This window comes from Rhinoraja longicauda, chromosome 17 (assembly GCF_053455715.1).
Source record: "Rhinoraja longicauda isolate Sanriku21f chromosome 17, sRhiLon1.1, whole genome shotgun sequence".
NCBI lineage: Eukaryota > Metazoa > Chordata > Chondrichthyes > Rajiformes > Arhynchobatidae > Rhinoraja > Rhinoraja longicauda.
The window spans coordinates 5,773,210-5,787,548 of NC_135969.1; the positions used below are offsets into that span (position 1 = coordinate 5,773,210).

The window sequence follows — 14,339 nt, forward strand, 5'->3', positions numbered from 1 at the left end:
GATATGGACCAAATGCGGGCAGGTGGGACTAGTGTAGCTGGGACATGTTGGCCGGCATGGGTACGTTGGGCTGAAGATCCTCTTTCCACTCTATCACTCTAAGAGGTCAATAAACTATTCTTGACCATAATTACAACAATTTGATTATTTTGTGATTATTACTGATACCAGCTTATTCATTTGATTACATGTAATTAAATTCAGTATTTGAGTCATATGTCCAGATCATAAGAGGGTGTCATGGTGGCGCAGTGGTAGAGTTGCTGCCTTACAGTAGCTGGTGCCCACAGCGCCAGAGACCCGGGTTCGATCCCGATTATGGGTGCTGTCTGCACGGTGTTTGTACGTTCTGCATGAGTTTTCTCCGAGATCTTCGATTTCCTCCCACAGTCCAAAGGTGTACATGTTTGTAGGTTAATTGGCTTGGTATAAATGTAAAATGTCCCTAGTGTGTGTCGGATAGTGTTAAAATGCGGGGATTTGCTGGTTGGCGCGAGCTTGGTGGGCTGAGGGGCCTGTTTCTGCGCTGTATCTCTAAACTAAACTATACTAAATCAACCGGCCAGTCTTCTGAATGTTAGTCGAGTAACTAAACCATTATATCTCATTGCTGCAGATAATCTTGAAATGTAAGAGAACAGAAAAGATGGGACATATTTGAAAATGCAATGAAAATATTCAAGAAGCAAATGGATCAGGGTTTGTATCTTTCTTCGAAGGTGAAATAGGGTGGTGATTGAAAATTATGGTGTAAAGTCAATGCTGCCAAGCTGTGTGCAACTATTTCACAGAATATGAATTAAAATATTTATCTTTGGAACTTTCCCTTCCCCTTGAACATCTATTGTCCATAATGTTTTAATTCACGCGTCTGCCCTCTCACTCCACAAAAGAATAGCGAGCAGCACTGAAGTAAATTGATAACTTTATTTACCTTTAAAAATGATAAGTAAGCAAACAAAATCTTGTGCCACAGAACTCTCCAGTGCGTGAAACTTGGCACCACACCTAACATTGCAGATTCTTTTAAAAAGGCCAGATTACTTGGCCTTTCTATGTACCAAGTCATTTTTTTTACACAGGAACTAAAAAGATCTGTTTTCCCCACAGTTTCTTGAATATATGTCTGAGAAATAACAAATAAACGTAGGAAAGTTGTAAAAAATATCAGTAGTGTGTTACTTCATGTCCATGGCATACATTTACAAGCAGCGCGCTTTAGTGATAGAACTTTTGGGAGCACACCAATCATATATGTAAGTTAATGGGGCTTCGGTTAGGGAAAATATACAGTGGAAAGTCATAGCTCTAGAAATATTGTAAAATTTAAAAGTCCTTAAATAAGAAGATTCCATCAAAATTATTGAGAAGTGACAACTTAAGAAGTGGATTTATGTGCCTCCCTTAACATTGGAGACTGTTGTTGTACCTCCTCTTGTCAATGCGGGGAGGTGGCTCAATGTAACAGCTCCATAAACATGCACTGTGACTTGCAATGTACGTACAGATGAGCAGAAATGTCCATTAAACACTGTGCCTTCCATAAGGAAGAAGAGTTCCAAGTATAAAAGTTTTATATCACATTATGTATTGATTGCACACTAAATTTTCTATAAAACATTTACCAGTGTCACATTATTGCATGAGCTCACTAATATGCACTATATATATGTTCAGTTACTCATACAATCATTAAAAAGTCACTTTTTTAAAAAATACAAGTATATAATGCTTAATTTTGAATTAACAAGTTAATAATAAAGTTTGTGCAAAACAAGCAGGGCTCTATAATTAAGTGGCATCATTTTTGCTGTCGTTTTACAAAACAGACTGAGGGATTTGCTCAGAAGTGTGTCTCCTTCTCTGTGATGATGGGAACGAGTTCATCGTCTTTAAGTTTACCATCACAGTCATTCATTGCGTTGCACACCGTGTCCACATTCGATATCGCCACTATTTTCCTTTGCAACTCTGCACTGGGTGTTGTAAGCTTTTTAATTCTCTGAAAGAATTTCAAAATAATTGCATCAATGTGAGCTGATGAACCCGTTCAGTTTCTCAGGTAAAGAATGCCCTGCTTCCCCCCTAGCAACAGAGGACACAATAGAGGCAGCCCAGTGGGGCAGCTGGCAGAGCCGCTGCCTCACAGACCCAGAGGCCAAACCAGAGACGCCGGTTCGATGCTGGCCTCGGGGGCTGCCTGGGTGGAGTTTGCATGTTCTTCCCTATGACCGCGTGGGTTTCCTCCGGGTGCTCCGGTTTCCTCCAATTAAACGAGAGCAAGTCTGAGGTCATCCTATTCGGCCCCCCCGTCTCCATCAAATCGATAACAGGCAGTCTTGGAAGCCTATCCTGCCTGGTCAAACCGCATGTCAAAAACCTCGGCGTGTTATTTGACTCTGCATTAAAATTTGACAAGCAAGTCAACGCTGTGGTAAAAGCCAGCTTCATCCAACTTCGAACCATAGCTAAAATCAAACCTTTCCTCCAATTCGACGACACTGAAAAAATCATTCACGCTTTCATTTCCTCCCGCCTAGACTACTGCAACTCCCTATACACTGGGATCAGCCAATCTTCCCTGTCCCGCCTGCAACTGGTCCAAAACGCCGCAGCGAGACTCCTGACGGGTACCCGTAAAAGGGACCACATCACGCCGATTCTGGCCTCTCTCCACTGGCTCCCAGTACGGTACAGAACCGACTTCAAGCTCCTCCTATTCACATATAAAGCCCTAAATGGACATTCCCCCCCCACATCAAAAATCTTCTAACCCACCTCTCTAACTCCAGGTCCCTCAGGTCGGCCGACTTGGGGCTACTCACTATCCAGCGGTCTAGGCTTAAGCTCAGGGGTGACCGCGCTTTTGCGGTTGCAGCTCCTAGACTGTGGAACAGCATCCCTCTCCCCATCAGAACTGCCCCCTCCATCGACTCCTTTAAGTCCAGGCTCAAAACCTATTTCTACTCCCTAGCGTTTGAGGCTCATTGAGGAGGCGCTGTGAACTGTTTTGTATGTGCTGTTGTGTTTGTATGCTACTGTATGTTTCATTTTTTCCTTAGTACCTAATCAGATGTACAGCACTTTGGTCAACGTGGGTTGTTTTTAAATGTGCTATACAAATAAAATTGACTTGACTTGACTTGACTTAATTGGCTTCTGTAAATTGCCCCCTTGTACCTAGAGAGCGGATGCGAAAGTAGGATAGACAATAGAAAATAGACAATAGGTGCAGGAGGAGGCCATTCGGCCCCTCGAGCCAGCTCTGCCATTCAATGTGATCATGGCTGATCATTCTCAATCAGTACCCCGTTCCTGCCTTCTCCCCGTACCCCCTGACTACGCTATCTTTAAGAGCTCTATCTAGCTCTTTCTGTGGATAACATGGAATTTGAGTGAACAGATGAACGCTAGTCGGCTGGGAATCCGAGGGTTGAAGTCCTATTTCCAAGCTGTAATTTAAAATCAATGGCAAAATCACGAGTCGATGTCATAAGGTCATAAGTGATAGGAGTAGAATTAGGCCATTCGGCCCATCAAGTCTACTCTGCCATTCTATCATGGCTGATCTATCTCTCCTGACTAACCCCATTCTCCTGCCTTCTCCCCCATAACACCTGACATCTGTACTAATCAAAAATCTATCAATCTCTGCCTTAAATATATCCACTGACTTGGCCTCCACAGCCTTCTGTGGCAAAGAATTCCACAGATTCACCACCCTCTGACTAAACAAATTTCTCCTCATCTCCTTCCTAAAAGAATGTCCTTTAATTCTGAGGCTATGACCTCTAGTCCTAGACTCTCCCACTAGTGGAAACATCCTCTCCACATCCACTCTATCCAAGCCTTTTACTAATCTGTACATCTCAATGAGGTCCCCCCTCATTCTTCTAAACTCCAGTGAGTACAGGCCCAGTGCTGACAAACGCTCATCAGAGGTTAACCCACTCATTCCTGGGATCATTCTTGTCAACCACCTCTGGACCCTCTCCAGAGCCAGCACATCCTTCCTCGGGTATGGTGTCCAAAATTGCTCACAATATTCCAAATTAAGCCTTACCAGCACCTTATAGAGCCTCAGCATTATATCCCTATTTTTGTTATACAAACCCTCGAACTAAATACTAACATTGAGTTTGCTTTCTTGTAATGACTCAAGAATGTAGGGAATTGGAGGAACAGCACCTCATATTTCACCTGGGCAGCTTGCAGCCCAGTGGTATGAACATTGACTTCTCCAACATCAGATAGTACCTCTGTCCCTCTCTTCCCCTCCCCCTTCCCAGATCTCCCTCTATCTTCCTGTCTCCACCTATATCCTTCCTTTGTCCCGCCCCCCCTGACATCAGTCTGAAGAAGGGTCTCGACCCGAAACGTCGCCCATTCCTTCTCTCCTGAGATGCTGCCTGACCTGCTGAGTTACTCCAGCATTCAAGAATGTAGGGGTGACACTAATGAGTACGTAGTGGTGGACGATTAAAACAAGGATCCTAATGAGTGTTGTGAGGCTTTGGATTGAACTCAAAGCCTGAATCTTGAGTCTGGTGAGTCTGCAGTGCGATAGCCCGCTCAAGTGGCATTCCTGGTAGGGCTGGGGTTAGATTGTGAATCTGTCTGAATGGTTACTCTGTGTAAAACGGAACACCGACATCTAAACAACCCAGAGACTGATCGCCTGGTACCAACTCAAGTGGGATGTCTCGTAGCACCAAGCACCAAACACAACATGCGGGCTTGATTTCAGTTTTTATAATTTAATTTTTAATTTTTGCGTGGGCAATCATGTTCACAAGTGAAATTTAAAACAGACACATTAAAGGAAGGAAGCAAGTGGTGTGATTTATTCATATGGTCTAGAGAGTCAGGAGTGTTTTATTGTCCTATGTCCCAGATAGAACAATGACATCCTTACTTGCAGCACCACAACAGAATATGTAAACATAGTGCACTGGAAACAATATAATAAACGAGAGAGAAAAAAACGTTCAGTGTGTGTATATATACACATACTCACAAATACACATATAAATTATATCTACTGTATCTATATATATAGATACAGTATATACTCACCCAGACGTCCACACAAAAACAAACAATAATAGTGCAATAATAACAATAATTATGTAGTTCAGAGCTTATTTGAGGTTGAAGTGCTTAATTGCCAAATTTATAGACCCTGGATTTGTGCGAGAATCTGACTGCACCTTGCCCCTTCTATATGTGTCAGAACCAAAGACACTTCTAACATCCACATTTGTTTTCCGGGGATAGACACAAAAAGCTGGAGTAACTCAGCGGGTCAGGCAGCATCTCTTGAGAGAAGGAATAGGAGACGTTTCGGGTCGAGACCCTTCTTCAAACTGAGGGTCAGGGGAAAGGGAAATGAGAGATGTAGACCGTGACATAGAGAGATATAGAACATATGAATGAAAGATATGCAAAAAAAGTAATGACGATAAAGGAAACAGGCCATTGTTGGCTGTGGGCTAGGAGAAAACGAGTTACAGACAACGAGACTCAACAAGGTGCCTTTAATGAAACACTTTGGCGTGCAAGGCAGTGAATTTAGACCAGAAAGTGGCAGATTTAGAAACAAATGTAGTCTGCAGTTGCAGTTTAGAAGGAGAAGTGCTCAGAACTAATAAAAATAAATCAGCATCCCTTCAATCCATTTCATTACCGTGGCAAACATTCATTGACATTATAGCAGCAGTGGTAAATGAGATTACAAGTACAAATCCAGGGATCACTATCAACTGCTGACAGCTGCACTGAAACAGGCCATAGAAATAGAAACATAAACAATAGGTGCAGGAGGAGGCCATTCGGCCCTTCGAGCCAGCACCACCATTCATTGTGATCGTGGCTGATCATCCACAATCAGTAACCCGTGCCTGCCTTCTCCCCATATCCCTTGATTCCACTAGCCCCTAGAGCTCTATCTAACTCTCTCTTAAACCCATCCAGTGATTTGCCTCCACTGGCCTCTGTGGCAGAGAATTCCACAAATTCACAACTCTCTGTTGCTTCTCACATCAGTTTTAAATGGCCTCCCCTTTATTCTAAGACTGTGGCCCCTGGTTCTGGACTCCCCCAACATTGGGAACATTGTTCTTGCATCTAGCTTGTCCAGTCCTTTTATAATTTTATATGTTTCTATAAGATCCCCTCTCATCCTTCTAAACTCCAGTGTATACAAGCCTAGCCTAGGCCACTACGATTGAAACAGACCGCTATTATGTATTTATCGATATCTGGTGATACACACTTACACCTAAGGAACGTTGATGAGTTAAGAGCCACACAGTCATGTGGGAGGAAGTCTGTGCTGGCGATCAAGCAACCATCTATATACAGAAACTCTCGTTTGTTTGTTTGTTTGTTTGTTCCTGAACTATAGCCAAAACGGTACACGATAGCGCGACAATTTTAGGCCCACCTTACTCATCGTTGTCCCTTTGGTGCTAATGGAAGAAGTTTCATTGAAATCGGTGTTATATTTTTTAAGTTATTCACATTTTAAAGTTTAAATCTATCTCCTAGGGAGGAAGGGGGAAGGGAGCGAGGGTGGAGGTAGGGGGTGAGTGGGGAGGAGGGATAATGGGGCTGAGGGGGATGGAGTGGGGGGAGGGGAAGGGGGGAGGGGAAGGGGAGGGGGGTGGATGGAGGGGAGGAGGGCAGGGGGAGGGGAAGGGTGGAGGGAGGGGGGAGGGGAGTGGGGGAGGAGAGGGTGCTGCATCAATGCAGGAGAGGTTTGGACCGCAGCTATTTACAATATACATTAATGACTTGGATGAAGGGATTAAAAGTACCATTAGCAAATTTGCAGATGATACAAAGCTGGGTGGCCGTGTGAACTGTGAGGAAGATGCTATGAGGTTGCAGGGTGACTTGGACAGGTTGTGTGAGTGGGCGGATGCATGGCAGATGCAGAATGTGGATAAGTGTGAGGTTATGCACTTTGGTGGTAAGAATAGGAAGGCAGATTATTATCTGAATGGTATCAAGTTAGGAAAAGGGGACGTACAATGAGATCTGGGTGTCCTAATGCATCAGTCACTGAAAGAAAGCATGCAGGTACAGCAGGCAGTGAAGAAAGCCAATGGAATGTTGGCCTTCATAACAAGAGGAGTTGAGTATAGGAGCAAAGAGGTCCTTCTGCAGCTGTACAGGGCCCTAGTGAGACCACACTTGGAGTACTGTGTGCAGGTTTGGTCTCCAAATTTGAGGAATGATATTCTTGCCATTGAGGGCGTGCAGCGTAGGTTTACTAGGTTAATTCCCGGAATGGCGGGACTGTCGTATGTTGAAAGACTGCAGCGACCAGGCTTATATACACAGGAATCTAGAAGGATGAGAGGGGATCTTATCGAAACATATAAGATTATTAAGGGGTTGGACACGTTAGAGGCAGGAAACATGTTCCCAATGTTGGGGGAGTCCAGAACCAGGGGCCACAGTTTAAGAATAAGGGGTAAGCCATTTAGAACTGAGATGAGGAAAAGCTTTCTCAGTCAGAGAGTTGTAAATCTGTGGAATTCTCTGCCTCAGAAGGCAGTGGAGGCAAATTCTCTGAATGCATTCAAGAGAGAGCTAGATAGAGGTCTTAAGGATAGCGGAGTCAGGGGGTATGGGGAGAAGGCAGGAACGGGGTACTGATTGAGAATGATCAGCCATGATCACATTGAATGGTGGTGCTGGCTCGAAGGGCCGAATAGCCTACTCCTGCACCTATTGTCTATTGTCTATTGGCAGGTAGTGTAGAGAAAGCAGAGACTCTGCAGAAGGACTTGGACAGGTTGGGAGAGTGGGCAGAGAAGTGGCTGATGGAATATATTGCGCAAAGAGTGGAGTCAAGCATTTTGGTAGTAAGAATAAAGGCATAGATTATTTTCTGCGTTTGACAGCACTGGGCCTATACTCGCTGTAGTTTAGAAGAATGAGGGGGGACCTCATTGAAACGTACCGAATAATGAAAGGCTTAAATAGATAGGATATGGAGAGAATGTTTCCAATAGTGAGTTTCCATTACAGAGTCCAGGATTGGAGGTCATAGCCTCAGAATTAAAGGACGTTCCTTTCGGAAGGAGATGAGAAGGAATTTCTTTCGTCAGAGGGTGGTGAAACTGTGGAATCCTTTGCCACAGAAGACTGTGGAGGCCAAGTCAATGGATGTTTTTAAGGCAGAAATGGATAAATTCTTGATTAGTACGGGTGTCAGGGGTTATGGGGAGAAGGCAGGAGAATGGGGTTAGGTGGAAGAGATTGATCAGCCATGATTGAATGGCGGAGTAGGCCTGATGGGCCGAATGGCCTCATTCTGCTCCTGTTACTTATGACATGAAACCCATGCAGTCAGAGGGAGAAAGTGCAAACTCTGAGACTGAACGCTGGAGCTGTGCCTGAAGGACAGAGAAATTCATGCTGAATCAATGCTACAGAGGTATAGAATGTGCCAGTTGATAAAGAACAGTCATCAACAGATAAGGCAAGTCATGAATGGAACAGGCATCCCTGAGACAGTGCATGCAAGAATGAATTAAGCTGGGACAATAGACAATAGACAATAGGTGCAGGAGGAGGCCATTCAGCCCTTCGAGCCAGCACCGCCATTCAATGTGATCATGGCTGATCATTCTCAATCAGTACCCCATTCCTGCCTTCTCCCCATACCCCCTGACTCCGCTATCCTTAAGAGCTCTATCTAGCTCTCTCTTGAATGCATTCAGAGAATTGGCCTCCACTGCCTTCTGAGGCAGAGAATTCCACAGATTCACAACTCTCTGACTGAAAAAGTTTTATCAGCCTGTCAACCATTCTCACTAAAATGGTCTTGGTCATATCTGATAGACCCTCAACTACCCACCGTTAGTAATTCTTGTATCCAAACTATCAAAGATATGAGATATCCATGTTAACCTCTCTGAAGATAGACACAAAATGCTGGAGTAACTCAGCGGGTCAGGCAGCATCTCTGGAGAGAAGGAATGGGTGACGTTTCGGGTCGAGACCCTTCTTGAGTCTGACGGTCTGGAGATATCTCATATCTTTGGTTTAAACCAGCATCTGCAGTCCCTTCCTACAGTTAACCTCGCTATTGCTTGTATTGATATCAAGTAAGGGCACCTTACGTCTGCAATTCTCGTCTCCCTGTGCCTTTAATCCATGACATAGGGACATTTGTAGAAGTTGTAATAAACATTTGGAATAAATAAGTTTTTTTATTAATACTAATTTGGCACAGCCATTGCCAAAAGGCAAGAGAAAGATAGTAAATTTACACTGAATAAAAAAACCCCACAAACGCCGAATGTCTGAAATCAAAGCAGAAAATGATGGGGATACTCGCTCGGCAGGTCGCTCGGTGTCTGTGGAGAGAGAAACAGTTGACGTTTCAGGCCGAGAATACTTTATCAGAAGTGGGAGAGAGAGAAAACCAGCTACTTCTCTTCGTGTTAGAGAATGTGAGCAAGGGCTGGAGGGAATATCGCTGAGAGGATGGCTCCAGATGAAATAATGTGACAGTTAAGTAGCAGTTAAGTTCAGAAGAAATATCTTTGTGCAATGTGTTGTTTACTGCAAAATTGTGGGATTTGCTAAAAAAAAACAGAACTAAAATGATGAGCGGCAGAAATAACCCGTGTCTGATACAAACCTACATTTATCTTCCTGTTTCTGTTAGTTTATGGTTCCTTCCCAGCCTCCTGACTAAGCTTTTGCACAAAACACCAAGTTTTTGCATGAACAATTGAAACTCAATTTCTCTTCTCAAAATTGACAAGCTTCTGGCACAAGGCAAGATTCACAAAGACGATAACTACCATGTGTACTGGTTGAGCACGTAGCAGGGACAAGGAAACAGGTTCAGAAATCCCAAACCATCCAGATGGATGCTTCAGAAGATATCGACACAAAATGCTGGAGTAACTCAGCGGGACAGGCAGGATCTCGGGAGAAAAAGGAATAGGTGGTGTTTCAGGTCGAAACGTTTCTGCAGACTGTTTGTTCAGCCCAGTGCAACAGATGCCATTTTAGCAGGGGGCAGATCTCCAGGTGAAGCCAAGGGGAAGAAAATAACTGCAGATGCTGGTACAAATCGAAGGTATTTATTCACAAAATGCTGGAGTAACACTGGCTGGACCTCTATAAGATCACCCCTCATCCTCCTGCTCTCCAAGGAGTAGGGACCCAGCCTACTCAACCTCTCCCTATAGCTCAGGCCCTCTAGTCCCAGCAACAACCTCGTAAAGGAGCATTGCGTGGGGAGTTATGAAGTCCCATGTGCCATGAAATGAAACTCACATCAGGGACACAAAGGGGACTCATATCCAGACGTGCTGGGACAAATTTCCAAAGCAAAATGCCCTCGCTATGCTGCACATAGTCATTGTTATGTTTCACTCACAGGACAGCTCGGTGGTACAGCGTTGGAGCTACTGCCTTACCATGCCAGAGACCCAGGTTCGATCCTGACTACGTGTGCTTGCTTGTACGGAGTCCACACAGGCAACATAGGCAATTATTCCTCTTCCCCAGCTAGCCTCTCCTGCGGGGTTCCACAAGGCTCCATCCCAGGCCCTATTCTCTTCTCTCTGTACATGCTCCCCCTCGGCCAAATCATTCAAAGGCATGGCATTTCTTTCCACTGCTATGCCGATGACACACAGCTTTATCTCCCCCTGAAACCCAACAACCGGTCAAATTTAATCAGCCTCATGCACTGCCTTGAGGACATAAAATGTTGGATGGCACAGAACTTCCTTCCACGCATTCATTTCCTCCCGCCTAGACTACTGCAACTCCCTATACACTGGGATCAGCCAATCATCCCTGTCCCGCCTGCAATTGGTCCAAAACGCCGCAGTGAGACTCCTGACGGGTACCCGTAAAAGGGACCACATCACCCCGATTCTGGCCTCTCTCTTGGCCAGACACTTTCTCCCCGTGACCTGAGTGGGTTTTCTCCGAGATCGTCGGTTTCCTCCGCACTCCAAAGATGTACAGGTTTGTAGGTTAATTGGCTTGATATGAATGAAAAATTATCCCTGGTGTGTGAAGGGTAATGTTAATGAGCGGGGATCGCTGGTCGGTACGGCCTCGGTGGGCCGAAGGTCCTATATCTGTGTTGTATCTCTAAACTAAACTAAACTAAACTAAAAAGGAAAATGCTTTAAATTGTACAATGGTGAAAAAAGTGACTTGTGATTGAATTTCAAAGCTGCGGTCCTGCAGAGAAGAAAAACATGGCAGAAAACAAGTGATATTATTGAAATATAAGCTTACCTCTAAAAAGGTACCTTCAGAGTTCAATATTTTGATGATAAAGCCCAGAGGTATGCAGATCATCGATGACAAAGCCAAGGCCCAGCCTAGTGCGTAACCCCAGGCTGGGTAAACGTATACGTTGTTATACTTCAGCGGTTTATATTTCACGATAAAGAAAATGAAAATTGCCTGCAAGAAGAATAATTTAGTGACATTCATGTTCATTATTTCAGATGTTCCAATATACTTAGGTATGAGTGTTGGTGCTTTGCTCGCAAGTAACAACACGACATACAGTAAACAATTAAGAATAAAACATAATAATTTACACATGTGAAGAATGAAATAAAATACCAGAGCAAAAGGAGGCTACAGACTTTTGGCTGTTGAGTAGAGCTACTGCTCGTGGGAAAAAAAGCTGTTTTTATGTCTGGCTGTGGCGGCTTTGACAGTCTGGAGTCGCCTTCCAGAGAGAAATGCATCAAAGAGTTTGTGGCCAGGGTGAGAGGGGTCAGAGATGATCTTGCCCGCTCGCTTCCTGGCCCTTGCAGTGTACAGTTCGTCAATGGGGGGAAGGTTGCAGCCAACAACCTTCTCGGCTGATCGAACGATGCGCTGCAGCCTCCGGATGTCGTGCTTGGTGGCTGAGCCAAACCAAGCTGGCTCTGAGTTGCAATTTGCACTGTACTTAGTATTGTTGTATTTAATTTGTGCAAAGGCCCTTGACCTAAACCCCTCATGTATAGTACGATGTGTGGGATGACACAAAATACAAAGTACTTCATTGTATCTCAATGCTCCTGACAATTATCAACCAATATCAATAGCAGTGACTTTATTTTACTCTCATCAGATTTTATCTAACCTGATAAAGGAGTTCTTCAACATTTTCTGCAGTTTTTCTGCAGATTTCCGCAGTATTTTGCGTTGGCACTAGCTGTCAGAGTTTGACCTTTTCATGCCTTTCTTAATAAAATCAAAAGATAGACACAAAATGGTGGAGCAACTCAGCGGGTCAGGCAGCATCTGTGGAGAAAAGGAACATGTGACCGAAACGTCACCTGTTCCTTCTCTCCAGAGATGCTGCCTGACCCGCTGAGTTGCTCCACCATTTTGTGTCTAATCTTGGGTTTCAACCAGCATCGGCACTTCCTTTCACCACATTAATAAAAATAAATCTGGGGACATACCTGAGTAATTTTTAAAAAAATGAACAATACAAATTTTAGTGAAGTTAAGAATAAGTGCATAATTCTAAAACCTAGAAACCTACACGATTATTAAAAAAAAGGAATATCAGAGGACGTAAAAATCCCTTTGGTGCAGGTGTCTAAAGAATAGAATTTTAAAAACAAAGAGGTATCTTCCTTGTAAAAACGGTCCACAAATGACTGCCAACAGTTGATAAAAGTCCTCTGATCGTTTGCCGTTTTCCTTAATGTTGAGGGAAATTTTAAATAATTAATATTTTTCTTAATCAAATGATGAAGGGAAGTAATTATGAAAAGACGGAGAAATAGATGAAGAGCTTACTGTGCATATTCCAGGGGTAATGAGTAACCAGCACCATTTAATCAGAAAGAACGGTCTGTACCCAATCATGTCTTCAATGTTATCATAAAAACGGTTACTTCCTGTGGACATAAGAGAGACCGCAATGATATCAATTATTTCACTCTGCATAAAATAACATCAAATCATCAAATTGCTGGTATTGCAATATTTTACTACAATCGTTAGCTGGCCTAAAAGAGTGAAATACTCGGTTGGTAATTACTCTTGCATGTTAAGAAAACAAAACTATTTAATAACCAGTCAATATTTTGGAGAGCATGGCATATGATAAGGACACTATTGATGTTTTTATTGTTGTGATTCTTATTAACGCAATCTTATTCATTTTCTTTCTTAACAATCTTGCTAATCTGTGGAGACATATTGCGATATCTGCACCTGGAGGACCAAGAACAACAACAAAAGGGAGAGGAATGAAAGATTCGCTGTCGTTCTCTTGAAATCCATTTTTATCTCATCTGCACAGCCTTGCTGGCCAGAGGTAATTTACGCTGGTATTCATCACTCCAAAGCTTCCCAGAGAGACTGGATGAAGAAAATAAACAACTGTGAGGTTGTGAACAGGCCCTGTGATGGATATCATCAGCCCTTTGTTTCCAGGGAAGTGCTAGCTTCCCCAGACCAGAGAGAGCTATAATTTCACAAAGCGATTTAAAAAGAAATCAGTGATTTGGAGTTAGGCAAATCTCAGATCCTTATATCAAGAGACAGTTTTTGTTCTTGCCTCACCCACGTATATTAAAAGATGAGAGAAATGTGGTTTGGTTTGCAACAGTGCCACCTACAGTCCTCCAGCATGGATATCTCCCTCAGGTCTTGTAAACATCTATGTATTTGAGTAAAGGCTCTAAAAAACGGGTATTGGATCACAGCATGTGTTGATATCACAAGAATGATGCAATATGCTGGAGTAACACAGTGGGCTGGATATCATCTCTGGAGAACAGGTTAGTTATCTAAAATTGGAGAATTCAATGTTCATACTGTGAGGTTGGAGGCTACCCAGGCGGAATACGAGGCGTTGTTCCTCCAGTTTGTGTGTGGCCTCACTCTGGCCAACAGAGGAGGACCAGGACATTAAGGCCAGTATGGCAACAGTTGGCAACTGGGAGATCTGGTTGGCCTTGGTGGACCGGGTGCAAATGTTCAGCGAAACGGCCGGCTGGTCTACGCTTAGTCTTGCCGATGTAAAGGGTGCCGCATTGGGAACATCGGATGCAGTAGATGAGGTGCGGGTGAACCACTGCCTCAGCTGGAAGGACTGCTGGGGTCGCTGGACGGATGTGCGGGATGAGGCATTGGGTCAGGTGTTGTAAGTCCTGCAGTTGTTGGGGAAAGTTCCTGGGAAGGGGGTGGATTGGGTGGGAAGAGTTGAGTGAAACAAGGATTTTAGTTGAGTTCAGCGATACGGTGTGTAAACCGGCCCTTCTGCCCACCGAGTCTGAGCCGACCATCGATCACCTGTACATTATCCTACACACAAGGGACAATTT

At 43.9% G+C, this 14,339-nt stretch overlaps 1 protein-coding gene across 1 annotated transcript in view; it reads right to left on the reverse strand.

The window, feature by feature from the left end:
* Nucleotides 1–908: 908 nt before the first annotated feature.
* Nucleotides 909–14,339, reverse strand: part of slc6a11b (solute carrier family 6 member 11b) — a 162,474-nt gene continuing 149,043 nt past the window's right edge. The window contains exons 13-15 of the mRNA XM_078413997.1: nucleotides 12,805–12,905; nucleotides 11,290–11,460; nucleotides 909–2,002 (exon numbers count right to left, since the gene is read on the reverse strand). Coding sequence (XP_078270123.1) covers nucleotides 1,844–2,002; nucleotides 11,290–11,460; nucleotides 12,805–12,905 — 431 coding nt within the window. The 3' untranslated portion in view covers nucleotides 909–1,843. The remainder of the gene's footprint in view (nucleotides 2,003–11,289; nucleotides 11,461–12,804; nucleotides 12,906–14,339) is intronic.